The sequence below is a fragment of the Periophthalmus magnuspinnatus genome, unplaced genomic scaffold (genome assembly GCF_009829125.3).
Source record: "Periophthalmus magnuspinnatus isolate fPerMag1 unplaced genomic scaffold, fPerMag1.2.pri scaffold_70_arrow_ctg1, whole genome shotgun sequence".
NCBI lineage: Eukaryota > Metazoa > Chordata > Actinopteri > Gobiiformes > Gobiidae > Periophthalmus > Periophthalmus magnuspinnatus.
The window spans coordinates 55,670-75,230 of record NW_022986789.1 but is presented as its reverse complement, the minus strand read 5'-3'; the positions used below and the strand labels follow the sequence as shown (position 1 = coordinate 75,230).

Sequence of the window (19,561 nt, the reverse complement as noted above, 5' to 3'; positions counted from 1 at the left end):
TCCGATCCCAAGGTGCCTCCAGTGGGTCCACAGCCTCCAGATTCGCCTGCCATCCCGGGGCTAGCCTGCAATCTGTCTCTGTTCAAAGACACTTCTGGTGGCCCCACTATGGATACGGACACTCGGACCTTTGTCTCAAGCCTGCCAGGTATGTGCCCGGGCCAAGGCCATCCCACTCACCTCCTTCTGGACCTCTTGTATCCCCTCGCAGTTCCTCGTCGGCCTTGGTCCCACATTGCTGTGGAATTTCGTGACGGGCCTTCCCCCCTCCAGGAGACCGCCGACCATCTCACCAGTCATGTCTTCCGCCTTCACGGCATCCCGGTGGACATCATCTCAGACAGAGGGACTCAGTTCACGTCCCAAGTATGGCGGGCCTTCTGCGACAGTTTGGGAGCCACGGTCAGTCTCACGTCCGGCTTTCACCCACAGTCCAATGGGCAGACGGAGCGGGCCAACCAGGACCTAGAGTCAGCCCTGAGATGCACAGTCTCCGCCAACCCCGCAACCTGGAGCTCACACCTGCCTTGGATCGAGTACGCGCATAACTCCCTTGTGTGCTCGGCCACCGGGTTGTCCCCCTTCCAGGCGTCACTAGGGTACCAGCCGCCGCTCTTTCCCACGGAGGAGAAGGACCTCGCCGTACCGTCCGTCCAGCATCACCTCCGGCGCTGTCGCCGGGTCTGGAATAAGACCAGGGCGGCCCTCCTTCGGACCAGGGAGCGTACCAAGACCGCGGCTGATCGCCACCAGCGTCCCCAGCGCCAGCATACCAACCAGGCCAAATGGTTTGGCTTTCCGCCAAAACATCCCGCTAAAGACCTGATTCTCACAAATTGTCCCCCCGTTTCCTGGGGCCATTTCAAATCTTAAGAGTCATCAACCCGTCTGCTGTGCGTCTCTGGCCTTGGACTATACGCTGGCCCTGTCTGTCCTGGTCTCGTCCCCGCTTCCGTCTTCACTCCAGTCCCGGCTTCCCGTTCCCGACCCGCTCTCCGTCCGTCCTGCCTGCTCCTGCTTCCTGGATCCTCGTGTGTGTTATCTCTGAAACTGTTTAAGGACTTTGATTCACTAAGAATTGTAAATAAACACTGTCAACACCGCTCTGAGTCCGCATACTTTGGTCCTAACCCCGCACCGTTACAACAAAACAAGGTTTAAATGAGGAACTAAACCAGGGCTAAACCGGGCCTCACCTCGGTGCGGTAGACCAGCTGCAGTGTAGCGTCCGTCATTGATTCGGTAAATGTCCAGAAAAGGGTCAGATTTGGTGAAAAAGTCCTAGAAAAGACAGATTCAGTCAAGGTTAGGTCAAATTTAGGGTTAGGTTTAGGTTAGGGTTTGGGTTAAGCTTAGGATCTGTCTCCAGGAATTGAATGTAAATCAATGGAAAGTCCCCAACAAGTATGTGTATGTGTATGTGTGTGCATGTGTATGTGTGCGCATGTGTATGTATGCGCATGTCTCTCTGTGGGACGTGCACGTGTCTCTGTGTGTGTAGGTGTGTTCTTTGTTTGTTTGTTTCTTACTCACTTTGTCGTCCAGTTTTCGGGCACTGAAGGACAGCTCAATGTAGTCATCATTTCCTGTCAGCTCCTCTGCAGAAATCTGAAACATCACAGACTTCGTTGAGTCCTGGTTTAGTCCTGGATTAGTCCTGGTTCTCCAAATGAGCGTTAAGACAGGTGCAGTCAATCCAGAATGCTGCTGTTTGGGTCCTGACTAGAAATAGGAATTACGAGCACATAAGTCCTGTGCTCAGGTCTCTGCACTGGCTTCTGTGATTTAGAGAATAGACTTGAGAGCAGCTCTGCTTGTGTTCAAGTCTCTCCATGGACCAGCACCACAGTACATCTCTCATTTGTTAGTGCCATATGAACCATCTCACACTCTGAGGACTTCAAGGACCAGCCTCCTGCTGGTGTCCAGAGTCAGGATTAAACCCAGTTTTATGCAGCTAAAACCTGGAATAATCTTCCTGAAGCTGTGAAACAGGCCTCTATTTTGACAATGTTTAAACCCAGGCTTAAAACAGTTTTTAGCTGTGCATATGACTGAAAGGTTTTTATGCTGCACCTTTCTCCTTTAATGTTCATTTTATGATGATTATTTGTGATTATTTATGTTTTGATTTGTTGTATTGTGATTTTCTTATTCTGTAACGCACTTTGGATTTGTGTACAAATTGTGCTATACAAATAAACTTGCCTTGCCTTGATTTTGTCCTTTTTTCATCCTGGTTCAGTCCTGGTGTGATTGGACCTTTACTAATAAGTGTATTTGAATTGATCCATGCATGCTTGAGTAACCCTGTACTTTCCTGTATTTAAGACTTGAGTGCTCAGAAAATTTCAATATTCACCTATCCCCCATCCCCGCCCACATATCTGTGCATACTCTGATTATGCCAAAAAATGCTATAGAATAGAGTAGCTTTAAAATTATATTCTACTATTATTATTATTATTATTATTATTATTATTATTATTTTACATTATTATTATTATTATTATTATTATTATTATTATTATTATTATTTTATATATATTATATGTATGTCTCATTTCTGTTTTGTGCAGCTGGTTTGTAGTTTGTTGTTTTATGTGTGTCGGTGGGGTAATTTTGTTAATCTTTTTATGTTATTTGAAAAAAAGGGGAAAAGTTTACATTATTACAAGTATTTTACTCTTCATTGACCTCTTACTGCTTAATAAAAAGACTTTTGAAGGAAAAAAATCATACTAGAGTTCCTAGATTAATTATACTAGTATCGAAACTAGATCCACATTGTTTGCAGGTATCGATCCTAAAAAGTCCCATTCACAGGACAGAAATGAGCCTTTCCTGAATATCTTTAAAATGATCTTGAGCTGTATCAGAACAAGTATAGTATAGTATGTAATACATATAGACTGTTTCTACTCTTCCATCTTTCGATCAATACAGCGGTTTCAAATGATCAGAATGTGAAGCTTATCTGTGTCAAAGACAGATTCACCATGAGAAAATAACTCCCACTGTTTCTCATCCATTTATTGATTCTGAGAAATGATGATGACACAAGGAAGGGCATCAGGATACATGCACAAGAGCTACAGGGTGTAGTACTGCAGTAGTAGCGGTGTAAGTGGTAGTAGTAGTAGTTTGTTGTAATTGTTGCAGCAGCAGTAGTAGTAGTATAAGTAGTAGTAAGCAGTAGTCATAAAAGCATTGTACTACTGTAGTATTTTTGGTAGTAGTATAGTAGTATAGCGCACGATTATTATGGTGGTAGTAGTATTTAGTACTCCTGGAGTACTTGTAGCAGCAGTAGTAGTAGTAGCAGCAGCAGTTGTAGCTGCAGCGGCAGTATAGTAGGAGCAGCAGAAGCAGCAGTGGCAGTAATAGTAGTAGTAGTGGTAGTAGTAGCAGTTGTAGCAGTAGTAGTAGTAGTATAGTAGTAGAAGTATCAATTTGTGGTGGTAGTAACAGTAGTAGAACAGAGTTATGAATGATTGTAGTGGTAGAAATCTTACTGTAGTGCAGTTTTGTAGTACAGTATATTGTGGTGGTGGTAGTAGTAGTATAGTAGTAGAAGCACACAATTATTGTGGTGGTAGTAGTAGTAGTAGTATTGTAGTATTCCAGCAGTAGCAGCAGTAGTAGTAACAATCATCATAAAAAGCATTTTAGTACAGCAGTAATGTGGTAGTAGTACTAGTAGTAGTAGTAATAACACAGGATTATTGTGGTGGTAGTAGGATTGTTGTTGTATTCTTGCAGTAGTTGTAGCACCAATAGTAGTAGTAATAGTAGCAGCAGTAGTTGTAGTAATAGTAGCACTAGCAGCAATAGTAACAGCAGTCGTGTTTTGCGGTGGTAGTAATAGTACGTGTACAGAATTACTGTGGGGGAAGTAGTGTTATTGTAGTACAGTAGTATTGGAGTATAGTAGCATTTTAGTTCAGTCTAAACCGGGTCTAAACCAGGTCTAAACCAGGACTGAATCCATACACTGTATAAAGAAGTGGACTAAGTGTGATGTCACCCACAGTGTTCGGCTCAAAATGAAGCTCATCAAGACTTGCCTTCCTAGTGGCTAATTTGGAGCCCAGTTCCAAATTTGGAATTCCAACCACAAGTATCACATCTGTTGCTAATGCTAGCGAGAGCAACCTTGGGGAAAGAAGGCTCCAGATTAGTCTGTTATTAAAGTTCATTTCTTTATTTAGGGACAAATTTGTAAAATAAAAACCCTAGGATCATGTAGAGCGGGTTAAAACCAACATTTTAAGACCAAAATGACTAGTCTGACAGCAGCAGTTATTGAAGCCGATGGAGCCAAATTGCGGCCATGATCACGTCCTGTTTGGAACACGGCAGCTAACAGGTTAGCCCTGTCCATATATATATATATATATATATATATATATATATATATATATATATATATATATATATATATGGACAGGGCTAACCTGTTAGCTGCCGTGTTCCAAACAGGACGTGATCATGGCCGCAATTTGGCTCCATCGGCTTCAATAACTGCTGCTGTCAGACTAGTCATTTTGGTCTTAAAATGTGGTTTTAACCCGCTCTACATGATCCTAGGGTTTTTATTTTACAAATTTGTCCCCTAAATAAAGAAATGAACTTTAATAACAGACTAATCTGGAGCCTTCTTTCCCCAAGGTTGCTCTCGCTAGCATTAGCAACAGATGTGATACTTGTGGTTGGAATTCCAAATTTGGAACTGGGCTCCAAATTAGCCACTAGGAAGGCAAGTCTTGATGAGCTTCATTTTGAGCCGAAACACTGTGGGTGACATCACACTTAGTCCCTTCTTTATACAGTGTATGGATTCAGTCCTGGTTTAGACCTGGTTTAGACCCGGTTTAGACTGAACTAAAATGCTACTATACTCCAATACTACTGTACTACAATAACACTACTTCCCCACAGTAATTCTGTACACGTACTATTACTACCACCGCAAAACACGACTGCTGTTACTATTGCTGCTAGTGCTACTATTACTACAACTACTGCTGCTACTATTACTACTACTATTGGTGCTACAACTACTGCAAGAATACAACAACAATCCTACTACCACCACATAATCCTGTGTTATTACTACTACTACTAGTACTACTACCAATTACTGCTGTACTAAAATGCTTTTTTATGATGATTGTTACTACTACTGCTGCTACTGCTGGAATACTACAATACTACTACTACTACTACCACCACAATAATTGTGTGCTTCTACTACTATACTACTACTACCACCACCACAATACTACTGTACTACAAAACTGCACTACAGTAAGATTTCTACCACTACAATCATTCATAACTCTGTTCTACTACTGTTACTACCACCACAAATGATACTTCTACTACTACTACTACACTACTACAACTACTGCTACAACTGCTACTACTACCACTACTACTACTATTACTGCCACTGCTGCTTCTGCTGCTCCTACTACTACTGCCGCTGCAGCTACAACTGCTGCTGCTACTACTACTACTGCTGCTACAAGTACTCCAGGAGTACTAAAATACTACTACCACCATAATAATCGTGCGCTTCTACTACTATACTACTACCAAAAATACTACAGTAGTACAATGCATTTATGACTACTGCTACTACTACTTATACTACTACTACTGCTGCTGCAACAATTACAACAACTACTACTACTACTACCACTTACACCGCTACTACTGCAGTACTACACCCTGTAGACTCTTGTGCATGTATCCCTGATGCCCTTCCTTGTGTCCTCATCATTTCTCAGAATCAATAAATGGATGAGAAACAGTGGGAGTTATTTTCTCATGGTGAATCTGTCTTTGACACAGATAAGCTTCACCATTCTGATCATTTGAAACCGCTGTATTGATCGAAAGGATGGAAGAGTAGAAACAGTCTATGTGTACATACTATACCTATACTTGTTCTGATACAGCTCAAGATCATTTTAAAGATATTCAGGAAAGGCTCATTTCTGTCCTGTGAATGGGACTTTTTTAGGATCGATACCTGCAAACAATGTGGATCTAGTTTCGATACTAGTATAATTAATCTAGGAACTCTAGTATGATTTTTTTTTCCTTCAAAAGTCTTTTTATTAAGCAGTAAGAGGTCAATGAAGAGTAAAATACTTGTAATACTGTATAACTTTTCCCCTTTTTTCAAATAACATAAAAGATTAACAAAATTACCCCACCGACACACATAAAACAACAAACTACAAACCAGCTGCACAAAACAGAAATGAGACATACATATAATAATAATAATAATAATAATAATAATAATAATAATAATAATAATAATAATAATAATAATAATAATGTAAATAATAATAATAATAATAATAATAATAATAATAATAATAGTAGAATATAATTTTAAAGCTACTCTATTCTATAGCATTTTTTGGCATAATCAGAGTATGCACAGATATGTGGGCGGGGATGGGGGATAGGTGAATATTGAAATTTTCTGAGCACTCAAGTCTTAAATACAGGAAAGTACAGGGTTACTCAAGCATGCATGGATCAATTCAAATACACTTATTAGTAAAGGTCCAATCACACCAGGACTGAACCAGGATGAAAAAGGACAAAATCAAGGCAAGGCAAGTTTATTTGTATAGCACAATTTGTACACAAATCCAAAGTGCGTTACAGAATAAGAAAATCACAATACAACAAATCAAAACATAAATAATCACAAATAATCATCATAAAATGAACATTAAAGGAGAAAGGTGCAGCATAAAAACCTTTCAGTCATATGCACAGCTATAAAAACTGTTTTAAGACCTGGGTTTTAAACATTGTCAAAATAGAGGCCTGTTTCACAGCTTCAGGAAGAGTATTCCAGGTTTTAGCTGCATAAAACTGGGTTTAATCCTGACTCCTGGACACCAGCAGGAGGCTGGCTCCTTGAAGTTCCTCAGAGTGTGAGATGGTTCATATGGCACTAACAAATGAGCAGATGTACTGTGGTGCTGGTCCATGGAGAGACTTGAACACAAGCAGAGCTGCTCTCAAGTCTATTCTCTAAATCACAGAAGCCAGTGCAGAGGACCTGAGCACAGGACTTATGTGCTCGTAATTCCTATTTCTAGTCAGGACCCAAACAGCAGCATTCTGGATTTGACTGCACCTGTCTTAACGCTCATTTGGAGAACCAGGACTAATCCAGGACTAAACCAGGACTCAACGAAGTCTGTGATGTTTCAGATTTCTGCAGAGGAGCTGACAGGAAATGATGACTACATTGAGCTGTCCTTCAGTGCCCGAAAACTGGACGACAAAGTGAGTAAGCAACAAACAAACAAAGAACACACCTACACACACAGAGACACGTGCACGTCCCACAGAGAGACATGCGCATACATACACATGCGCACACATACACATGCACACACATACACATACACATACTTGTTGGGGACTTTCCATTGATTTACATTCAATTCCTGGAGACAGATCCTAAGCTTAACCCAAACCCTAACCTAAACCTAACCCTAAATTTGACCTAACCTTGATGTAATCTGTCTTTTCTAGGACTTTTCACCAAATCTGACCCTTTTCTGGACATTTACCGAATCAATGACGACGCTACACTGCAGCTGGTCTACCGCACCGAGGTGAGGCCCGGTTTAGCCCTGGTTTAGTCCTCATTTAAACCTGGTTTTGTTGTAACGGTGCGGGTTAGGACCAAAGTATGCGGACTCAGAGCGGGTTGACAGTGTTTATTTACAATTCTTAGTGAATCAAAGTCTTAAACAGTTCAGATAACACACACGAGGATCCAGGAAGCAGGAGGCAGGCAGGACGGACGGAGAGCGGGTCGGGAACGGGAAGCCGGGACTGGAGTGAAGACGGAAGCGGGGACGAGACCAGGACAGACAGGGCCAGCGTAGTCCAAGGCCAGAGACGCACAGCAGACGGGTTGATGACTCTTAAGATTTGAAATGGCCCCAGGAAACGGGGGGGACAATTTGTGAGAATCAGTCTTTAGCGGGATTGTTTTGGCGGAAAGCCAAACCATTTGGCCTGGTTGGTATGCTGGCGCTGGGACGCGGTGGCGATCAGCCGCGGTCTTGGTACGCTCCCTGGTCCGAAGGAGGGCCGCCCTGGTCTTATTCCAGACCCGGCGACAGCGCCGGAGGTGATGCTGGACGGACGGTACGGCGAGGTCCTTCTCCTCCGTGGGAAAGAGCGGCGGCTGGTACCCTAGTGACGCCTGGAAGGGGGACAACCCGGTGGCCGAGCACACAAGGGAGTTATGCGCGTACTCGATCCAAGGCAGGTGTGAGCTCCAGGTTGCGGGGTTGGCGGAGACTGTGCATCTCAGGGCTGACTCTAGGTCCTGGTTGGCCCGCTCCGTCTGCCCATTGGACTGTGGGTGAAAGCCGGACGTGAGACTGACCGTGGCTCCCAAACTGTCGCAGAAGGCCCGCCATACTTGGGACGTGAACTGAGTCCCTCTGTCTGAGATGATGTCCACCGGATGCCGTGAAGGCGGAAGACATGACTGGTGAGCTGGTCGGCGGTCTCCTGGGAGGGGGAAGGCCCGTCACGAAATTCACAGCAATGTGGGACCAAGGCCGACGAGGAACTGCGAGGGGATACAAGAGGCCAGAAGGAGGTGAGTGGGAGGCCTTGGCCCGGGCACATACCTGGCAGGCTGAGACAAAGGTCCGAGTGTCCGTATCCATAGTGGGCCACCAGAAGTGTCTTTTGAACAGAGACAGATTGCAGCTAGCCCCGGGATGGCAGGCGAATCTGGAGGCGTGGACCCACTGGAGCACCTGGGATCGGACAGAGTCAGGGATAAATAATTTACCAGGTGGGCCGTTACCTGGGTCAGGATCACGGATCTGGGCCTCCCGGACGGTGTCCTCGATCTCCCAGTGAACCGCGGCGACCACGCAAGAGGGGGGGAATGATCGTCTCCGCAGGGCCCGGGCTGTCCTCCAGGGTGAACTGACGGGAGAGGGCATCTGGTTTAATGTTCCGGGAGCCAGGACGGTAGGTGATGATGAAGTCGAAGCGGTTGAAGAACAGAGACCACGAGCCTGACGGGAGTTGAGTCGCTTGGCGGACTGGATGTATTCCAAGTTTTTATGGTCGGTCCAGACTACGAACGGCTGCTCGGCCCCTTCTAGCCAGTGGCGCCACTCCTCCAGGGCGAGTTTGATGGCCAAGAGTTCCCGGTCCCCCACTTCATAATTTGCCTCGGCCGAGGACAATCGACGGGAGAAGAAGGCGCAGGGACAGAGGCGATTGTTAGGCTCGAACCTCTGGGACAGCACAGCCCCCACTCCCGAATCGGAGGCGTCCACCTCCACAATAAATTGGCGCATAGGATCGGGCTGGTGCAGGATGGGAGCAGGAGTAAACAGCCGCTTGAGTCTTTCGAAGGCGGCTTGCGCTTTGGGGGACCAGGCAAAACTGCAAAGAAGGAGAGGTTAGTTTAGTAAGGGGTGAGATAACCCTACTAAAATCCCGCATGAACCGTCTATAAAATTTGCAAAGCCGATGAATCTCTGGAGTTGTTTGCGGCAGGTCGGGACGGGCCAATTCGTGACGGCCTGGATCTTCTCCGGATCAGCTTTTACTTGTCCCCGCCCCACTATGAAGCCTAAAAAACTGACCTCCTCAGCATGAAACTCGCATTTCTCGGCTTTAACAAATAGTTTATTTTCAAGGAGGCGCTGAAGAACCTGGCGGACATGATGCCGATGCTCCTGCGGAGACTTGGAGAAAATCAAAATATCGTCCAGGTAAACAAAAACAAAACGATTCAAAAAGTCCCTATCAGGGCTTGGAACACCGCAGGGGCGTTGGTAAGGCCAAAGGGCATGACCAGGTATTCAAAATGGCCCAAGGGGGTCTTAAAAGCCGTCTTCCACTCGTCGCCCTCCCTTATGCGCACCAGGTGATACGCGTTTCGTAGGTCCAACTTAGAGAAGATGGTGGCACCGTGGAGGGGCGTAAAGGCCGAGTCCAGTAGGGGGAGTGGGTATTTATTTTTAACAGTTATATTGTTCAACCCCCGATAGTCGATGCAGGGCCTTGTCCTTCTTGGCCACGAAGAAAAACCCCACCCCCACCGGGGAAGTAGACGGACGAATGATTCCAGCGGCCAGGGACCCACGGATATATTCCTCCATGGATTCTCGTTCAGGCCTCGACAAGTTGTATAGTCGGCTAGATGGCAACGGAGCACCTGGCAGGAGGTCTATGGCACAGTCATACGGCCGGTGGGGAGGTAGGGAAAGTGCCCTACTTTTGCTGAATACCTCCCTGAGGTCGTGGTACTCCCCCGGAACCGAAGACAGGTTGGGGGTGTCCGGGGACGGGCCGACGACGGGACCGGGCCCCCCCGGCGGGAGGCAGGGCGGACTGGAGGCAGTTGGCGTGGCACCCGGGACTCCACCCCGAGACGCTACCCCTGGCCCAATCAAAGACGGGGTTATGAGTTCGTAACCAGGGGTAGCCCAAAACCAGCGGAGAGGAGGAGGAGGACAGGACATGAAACAGCCGGGTCTCACGGTGGTTGCTGGACAGGACCACAGTGACCGGTTCCGTGATGTGAGTCATACGGCCCAAAAAACATCCGCTGAGCCCCTGGGTGTTGAGGGGGCATTCCAGGGGTTCCAGGCAGACGCCGAGCTGCTCCGCGACTAGGGCATCAATAAAATCCTTCTCTGCCCCAGAATCGACAAGGGCTAAAACAGGTAAAGTTCCAGAACGTACACACAAGTTGGCACTGAGCCGCAGTCTATTGTTAGTATCTGGGATGTGAGACCCACCCACTAGTACTCCCAGCGCTACTGGTGGGCGCCCCCTTTTGGCCGAGCCGGACAGGTGGCCACGAAATGACCGCGTTCGCCGCAGTAGAGGCAGGCTCCAGCCAGGCGGCGCCTCCTGTCGACCTGCATGGGCTCCTCTGGAGGTGACGGGGCAGCACGTGGCGCCGGCGAGGCTGGTGATCTGTGTCTCTCTCTCCGACGCATCCGTAGTCAGTTGTCTATCCGATTCGTGAGGGTGATGAGGGACCGTAGGTCGGAGGGCTCATAACGGGAAACCAGTTCGTCTTTAAGCTGCTTGTTCAGACCCTGCACAAAAACGGCCCGCAACGCGCTGTCCGTCCAGTCCAGCTCGGCAGCATGCGTCCAGAACTCGATCGTGTAATCCGCTACCGTCCTGGAGCCCTGGGTGAGAGTCAGCAGGCGGGAAGCCGCGTTGTCCTGGTAAAAGTGGATACGAACTCATTAAAATCCAAATTGTCCACAGGCGTGTTCATTAGACGAGCCTCAGCCCACTGGAGAGCTCTTCCTCGAAGTAATCCGCATATGTATCGAATCTTGGCGGCCCCAGAGTTAAAACGAGTGGGGCACTGTTGGAAGACAAACTCACATTGGAACAGGAACCCCTGACAAAGGTGAGGCTGCCCAGAATACGGCTCCGGATCCGTGCCTCTCGGCTCCGGAGGGCGCGGCGGCCCCCCGGCTGCGGCGGGCGGGGTAACGAGGAGCGCGGCCATCTGGTGAGTGAGCTGCATCACTTGTTGGGACAACGACTGGTTCAGCTCCATCAGAGTCCGTATTGATTGTTCATGTTGTCCCAAGACCGCCTCCGGGAGAGCGCGCGCTTGCCGGCGCGCCTGGTCCGAGCCCGAGTCCGCTTGATCCATAGCTGGCCAGACCGTTCTGTTGTAACGGTGCGGGTTAGGACCAAAGTATGCGGACTCAGAGCGGGTTGACAGTGTTTATTTACAAGTCTTAGTGAATCAAAGTCTTAAACAGTTCAGATAACACACACGAGGATCCAGGAAGCAGGAGGCAGGCAGGACGGACGGAGAGCGGGTCGGGAACGGGAAGCCGGGACTGGAGTGAAGACGGAAGCGGGGATGGGCCAGCGTAGTCCAAGGAGCGGGACCCAGAGTAAGAACCAGGCGGAACGCCAGAGACCAAGACAGGCAGTGCAGAGTGGGATGACTGTACCGGAGTGTAGAGGCAGGTGCAGGAGCGGGCGAAGGCAGGAGTCTGGAAAGGTGGCAAAAATCCAAAATGAGAACAAGCAGGCGGGTAACAGGAATGCAAAAACAGAGCTGGAACATTCACGTTTTACACGCGGACGGTCTGGCTCCGAGTGTAGTCTGCCGAGTCTTCTTATGCGCCACCACAGGTGAGGGTGATTGCGCTAATGCGCTCCAGGTGTGAGCAGAAGGAGTCAGAGACTCCGCCCAGCTCCAGACAGACAGGTGAGGGAGGGGGAGAGAGAGTACAGGAGGGCAGCACAAACAGACATCATGACAGGTTTAGACCTGTTTTAGTCTTGATTTAGACCTGGTTTAGATCTGGTTTGGTCCTGGTTTAGTTGTGGTTTAATTCTGAAATATACCTGGTTTTAACCTGGTTTAGTCCTGATTTATACTCTTTTAGACCTGGTTTAGTCCTGATTAATACCCTTTTAGGCCTGGTTTAGTCCTGATTTAGACCTGGTTTAGTCCCGGTTAAGACCTGGCTTAGACCTGGTTGAGACCTGCTTTTCTTCTGTTTCAGACGGTGATGAATAATCTGAACCCGATCTGGAAGACTTTCAAGGTTTCTCTCAACTGTCTGTGTAGCGGAGACCATCACCGCAAACTACAGGTACTACTAATACTACTAATACTACTATTAGTACTATTACTACCACTATTATTACTACTAGTATGACTACTACTACTATGACGCTTCCTCTCTCTGCTCTTCATCCAAATACCAGTGGAAATGGTTAATAAAATTAATAGAAATAATAACAACACCACCACCAACAACAGCAACAACAACAACAACAACAACAACAACAACAACAACAACAACAATAATAATAATAATAATAATAATAATAATACGTGGAACGTGTCGTCGTCGCCCAACTCCAAACCCACCTCACCTCCAACAGTCTCTATGAACCCTTCCAGTCCAGCTTCCGTCCCAAACACAGCACCGAAACAGCTCTGCTCAAAGTCACAAATGACCTCCTCCTCTCCTCCGACTCCGGCCACCTCTCCATCCTCATCCTCTTGGACCTCACTGCAACCTTCAACACAATCAGCCACTCCATCCTCCTTTCCCACCTCAAAAACTCACTCAACATCACCGGCTCTGCTCTCTTCTGGCTCCAGTCCTACCTTACGAACCGGCAACAGTTTATCCACATCAACCATTGCTCCTCTTCCATAGCCCCCCTGCAGCATGGAGTCCCCCAAGGTTCGGTGCTTGGTCCTCTCCTCTTCATTCTCTACATCCTCCCCCTTGGCAACATCATTCATCGTCACAGTCTCCGCTTTCACTGCTACGCTGACGACATCCAACTTTACATCTCCACAACATCCATCAACCCCAGCATCCACTCCACTCTCACCCACTGCCTAACAGACATCAAAAACTGGATGAATCACAACTTCGTCAAACTAAATGACAAAACAGACTTCATCATCATCGGTCCACACAGCATCACCAAATTCTCACAACACTTTACCCTGCACTTTGACAACACCACACTCTCTCCATCCCCACTCATCCTTAACCTCGGTGTGCTCCTCGACCCCACTCTTTCATTTGAACCCCACGTCATGCACATAACCCGAACTGCATTCTTTCACCTCAAAAACATAGCCTGTCTCCGCCCATCACTCACCTTCTCTGCCGCTGAAACTCTCATCCACGCATTCATCACATCCAGAATCGATTACTGCAATAGCATCCTCTACGGTACACCATCCAAAACCCTCAATAGACTACAGTACATTCAGAACTCACCCGCTCACATGAACACATCACTCCTGTCCTCCACAAGCTCCACTGGCTTCCCATCCCTCAGCGCATCCACTTTAAAATCCCTCTCATCACATTCAAAGCACTCCACAACCTGGCCCCTCCTTACCTCACAGACCTGCTCCACCACCACACTCCATCTCGCCTCCTCCGCTCCTCCAGTTCCAACTTCCTGTCCCTGCACTGTAGGACCAAGCTCTGAACCTGGGGGGACAGAGCCTTCTCCATTGCTGCCCCCACCCTCTGGAACTCACTACCTAAACCCCTCCGTGACTGCTCTGACCTCCCCACCTTCAAAAAAGAACTCAAACTCACCTGTTTAAAATTGCTTTTAATGTTTGATTTTATGTTGTATATTGTGTGATATTTTAATCTTCTATGTATTGTGAAACGTCTTTAAGTGTCTTGAAAATCTCTATATAAATAAAATGTATTATTACTATAATAATAATAATAATAATAATAATAATAATAACCTTTCTTTTTAACAACAATCAATAAGCGTTTGGGAACTGAGGGCACTAATTGTTGAAGCTTTGCAAAAAAAAAAAATCGTTTCCCATTCTTGCTGATTGTCCAACCTCAGTTGCTCAGCAGTCCTGAGTCTCTGTTGTCGTATTTTGCGCTTCATAATGCGTCACACATTTTAAATGGGAGACAGGTCTGGACTGCAGGCAGGCCAGTCTAGTACCCGCACTCTTTTACTACGAAGCCATGCTGTTGTAACACGTGCAGAATCTGGCTTGGTATTGTCTTGCTGAAATAAGCAGGGATGTCCCTGAAAAAGATGTTGCTTGGATGGCAGCATATGTTGCTCCAAAACCTGTATGTACCTTTCAGTATTAATGGTGCCTTCACAGATGTGCAAGTTACCCATGCCATGGGCACTAACATACGGCCATATCATCACAGATTTTGACCTTTGCGCTGATAACAATCCAGATGGTCCTTTTCTTCTTTGGCCCGCAGGACACAACATCCATGATTTCCAAAAACAATTTGAAATGTGGACTTGTCAGATCACAGCACACTTTTCCACTTTGCATCAGTCCATCTCAGGTGAACTTGGGTGTTGGTGATATATGGCTTTCGTTTTTCATGGTAGTTTTAACTTTCACTTTGAGATGTAACGACAAACTGTGTTAACTGACAGTGGTTTCCTGAAGTGTTCCTGAGCCCACGCGGTAATATCCTTTACACATTCATATCTGTTTTTAATACAGTTGTCGTAGCGGCTGGGTTGGGGTGGACCAAAGACTCGGGACAGGTTTACAGTGTTTTATTTACAGTTAGTGAAAGATACAAACAATAGTCCAACAAGATACGCGGGCAGGGCGTGAGCGAGAACCAAGGGTGCGCCGGGGGAAAGCCGAGACGAGAACAGGGATCCGCCAGGAGCGGGGCGCGTGGTACTGCCGGGGTCCAGGACGAGACAGGGAGGTGAAGGTAAGGAGTTGACAATGCCAGAGCTGAAGCGCTGAGTCAGGAACAGAGCCCGAAGCCAGGAGCTGGGAAGGTCAGGAGAACCGGAACCTGGGAGGCAGCAAACTCCAATTAGCATCAAAAAGAGCAAGAGACAAGAATGCAAAAAACGGAGCAGGTATAATCACGTTGACACGTGGACGATCTGGCACCGTGTCTTCTCCCAACTCCTCTTATCCATGGCAGGTGTGGTGATTAGCCAGATCGACAACAGGTGCGCGTGGGAGGAGCCGAGGGCTCCGCCCAGTTCCAGGTACAGACAGGTGAGGGAGGGGGAAGAGCACAGAGGGAGGCACAACAGGAACAAAAATACACGCGTCATGACAACAGTACCGCCTGAGGGATCCAAGGTCATGGGCATTCAGTGTTGGTTTTCGGCCTTGCCGCTTACGTGCAGAGATTTCTCTAGATTTTCTGAATCTTCTGATGATATTATGGACCATAGATGATAAAATCCCTAAATTCCTTGCAATTGTACATTGAGAAAAGTTCTTAGATTGTTGGACTGTTTGCTCACGCAGTTGTTCATAAAGTGGTGAACCTCGCCCCATCCTTGCTCATGAATAACAGCCCTTCGGGAATACTCCTTTTATACCCAATCATGACACTCACCTGTTTCCGATTAACATGTTCATCTGTGGAATGTTCCAAACAGGTGCATTCCTCAACTTTCCCATTCTTTTGTTGCCCCTGTCCCAGCTTTATTAGAATGTGTTGCAGGCATCAAATTGAAACTGCGTGAATATTTGCATAAAAACAATAAAGTTTATCAGTTTGGACATTAAATATCATGTCTTTGTAGTTCATTCAGTTCAATATAGGTTGAAAAGGATTTGCAGATCATTGTATTCTGTATTTTTTTAAGTTTTACACAGCGTCCCAACTTAATTGGAATTGGGGTTGTAGGATTTTTAATTAATTAATTGGTAAATTCTTCTGTAAAATAAGTATTTGGTCACCTACAAACAAGCAAGATTTCTGGCTCTCATGGACCTGTAACTTCTTTAAGAGGCTCCTCTGTCCTCCACTCGTTACCTGTATTAAAGGAACCTGTTTGAACTGTCCACAAACAGTTTAACCAGCACTGAAATTGGACTAAAGCAAAACCCGAGCACGACTAAACCAGGGCTGAACCAGGACTTAAATCAGACCTATTCTGTAAAATGCTCTTTTATCCATTTCCTTTTTATCCATTTGTTCCTTCTCATTGAGCCTCTGAAGTTGTATTTGGAGTGATTCATGTTACGTTAGTGTAATCTTTAATCACTTACTTTCAAGATTCCATTTTGCCGATCTACCTCCATATTCACCTCCACTGGTGCACGTCCACTGTGACATACATGCCCACTGTAACGTGCACGCCCACTGTGATGTATGTGCCCACTGTGACATTGTGACATATGCGCTCACTGTGACGTACACGCCCACTGTGATGTATGTGCCCACTTTGACATTGTGACATACTCACTCACTGTGATGTACACGCCCACTGTGGCATACATGCCCACTGTGACATACACGCCCACTGTGACGTATGTGCCCACTGTGACATTGTGACATACATGCTCACTGTGACGTACACGCCCACTGTGACATACACGCCCACTGTGACATACACGCCCACTGTGACGTATGTGCCTACTGTGACATTGTGACATACATGCTCACTGTGACGTACACGCCCACTGTGATGTACACACCCACTGTGATGTACATGCCCACTGTGACATACGCACCCACTGTGACATACATGCCCACTGTGACATACACGCCCACTGTGACGTAGGATTTAACAAACTGGAATCGTTCTGAATCTGATAAAAACCCAGATGTCTGAAACAAGACCTGGATGACTGAGGGGAATGGGAAGGGGAAAACACCAGTGGCAGAGTGGTTATCCTGTCTCCTCCCTCTCACCATGAGGTTGTAGTTTAGACTCCTGATCTTGTGTCTTGCTGCAGTGCACGGTCTGGGATTGGGACTCGAACGGGAAACACGATTACATTGGAGAGTTCGAGGCCACGTTCAACGAGATGAGAACTGCCAGCGAGGGCCGACAGGTAAGACCCTTTAGACCTATTTACTTCTGATTGAGTCCTGGTTCAGACCTGGTTTAGGTCCCTTTAGGACTCAGAGGTCCTTGGAGACCCTCTGAGTCTGGACTGTAATAAATCAGGACTAAACCAGGCCTAAACCAGGCCTAAACCAGGCCTAAACCAGGACTAAACCAGGCCTAAACCAGGTCTAAACCAGATCTAAAGCAGGTATAAACCAGGTTTAAACCAGGTCTACAATGGGATTAAACCAGGACTGAACCAGTTTAAACCAGGTCTAAACAGGACTAAACCTGGGCTAAACCTGGATTGAACCAGGAATAAACCAGGACTATACTTTGACCAGGACTAAACTAGGACTAAACCAGGGCTGCAGCTGTATTATGGGGCTGCTGCATAAAAGTGTGCCCCTGAGGACTCATTATGAGCTGTCAGATGAATCCCGACTCCCACAATGAACTTGTGCAGATAAATGAGCTCAATTATGCTCCTGCACGAAGGGACAGCACCTGATGCACAGGGAGGATATCTGAAACACAGGGAGGAGAACTGACACACAGGGAGGGCATCTGATGTACAGGGAGAGCATCTGACATGACAGCCACCTAAGGAGGACATCTGACACATTGGAAGCAAGGGCATATGACACATAAAGAGAGAGGGCATCTGACACATAGGGAGGGCATCTGACTCATATTTAATGAATGTGTTTTGTGTTCCAGGTGCAGTGGCCTTGTATCAACCACAAATATAAACTCAAGAAGAAAAACTACAAGAACTCAGGAATTGTCATCCTCAGTCAGTGCAAGGTCAGACCTGGTTTAGTCCTGGTTTAGTCCTGGATTAGTCCTGGTTTAGTCTGGGTTTAGTCCTGGTTTAGTCCTGGCTCAGTCCTGGCTCAGTCCTGGCTTAGTCCTGGCTTAGTCCTGGTTTAGTCCAGGTTTAGTCCAGGTTTAGTCTGGGTTTAGTCCTGATTTAGTCCTGGTTTAGTCCTGATTTATTCCAGGTGTAGTCCTGGCTTAGTCCTGGTTTAGTCCTGATTTAGTCCAGGTTTAGTCCAGGTTTAGTCTGGGTGTTGTAACGACTGGCAGAGGGACCAAAGAGACAGAACTTGGGGAACAGTTTAACAATGTTTATTTACAGTTTTTAAATGTGCAAATGAACGTAGGTGGATCAGATAGTTGAGAGCAGGGCTGTTTGCAGTAGTCCAGGAGTAGATCGTGGGAAGTGGGGTATGAGGACTACATTTCCGATTAGGCCTTTTTGAACTTTTCTGAGATGTTTTTCTTTCATTTTCAGAGACAAAAATCAAATCTGTAAATGTCAAATATTCAATCATTTCTGTCACAAAGGAAAAAACTCTTTTTTAAACCAAAGATTTGGTCAAACAACAAGAGGAATAGAAAAGTGTTCTGTTTATGTCAGACTCTCCTGCCGTTATCCAGTCTGCTCTCTCTTTTCCTCTCTCCCTCCTTTATTCAGATTGTTTTCATACTCTCTCTCCCTCTTTTCACTCTTTTTTTCCTCTTTTCTCTCTCTCCATTACTTTCTCTTTCCTTTCCATCCATCCATCCATCCATTTTCTTCCGCTTATCCGGGGCCGGGTCGCGGGGGCAGCAGTCTAAGCATGGACTCCCAGACTTCCCTCACCCCGGACACGTCCTCCAGCTCCTCCAGTGGGACCCCAAGGCGTTCCCAGGCCAGCCGAGAGACATAGTCCCTCCAGCGTGTCCTGGGTCTTCCCTGGGGCCTCCTCCCGGTGGGACATGCCCAGAACACCTCCCTAGGGAGGCGTCCAGGAGGCATCCTGAGCAGATGCCTGAGCCACCTCAGCTGGTTCCTCTCAACGTGTAGGAGCAGCGGCTCTACTCCGAGCTCCTCCTGTGTGACCGAGCTCCTCACCCTATCCCTAAGGGTGCGCCCGGCCACTCTGCGGAGGAAGCCCATTTCAGCCGCTTGTATCCGCGATCTTGTCCTTTCGGTCATTACCCAGAGCTCATGACCATAGGTGAGGGTAGGAACGTAGATTGACCGGTAAATCGAGAGTTTCGCTTTCCGGCTCAGCTCCTTCTTTACCACAATGGACCGATACAGCGACCGCATCACTGCAGACGCTGCACCGATCCGCCTGTCAATCTCCCGCTCTATCTTTCCCTCACTCGTGAACAAGACCCC

The 19,561-nt window shown here is 47.0% G+C and overlaps 2 protein-coding genes across 2 annotated transcripts in view; one reads left to right on the top strand and one right to left on the bottom strand.

Annotated features, from left to right (window-relative positions):
* LOC117393643 (copine-4-like) overlaps positions 1-1,617 on the bottom strand; it is a 35,300-nt gene extending 33,683 nt beyond the window's left edge. The window contains 2 exon segments of the mRNA XM_055232489.1: positions 1,192-1,281; positions 1,534-1,617. Coding sequence (XP_055088464.1) covers positions 1,192-1,281; positions 1,534-1,617 — 174 coding nt within the window.
* Positions 1,618-6,629: 5,012 nt separating this feature from the next.
* LOC117393645 (copine-4-like) overlaps positions 6,630-19,561 on the top strand; it is a gene marked incomplete at its 5' end in the record, with an annotated part of 36,879 nt that continues 23,947 nt past the window's right edge. Inside the window, 6 exons of the mRNA XM_033991637.2 lie at positions 6,630-6,653; positions 7,252-7,330; positions 7,579-7,661; positions 12,591-12,680; positions 17,294-17,392; positions 18,109-18,195. Of these exons, the coding sequence (XP_033847528.1) occupies positions 6,630-6,653; positions 7,252-7,330; positions 7,579-7,661; positions 12,591-12,680; positions 17,294-17,392; positions 18,109-18,195 (462 nt within the window). The remainder of the gene's footprint in view (positions 6,654-7,251; positions 7,331-7,578; positions 7,662-12,590; positions 12,681-17,293; positions 17,393-18,108; positions 18,196-19,561) is intronic.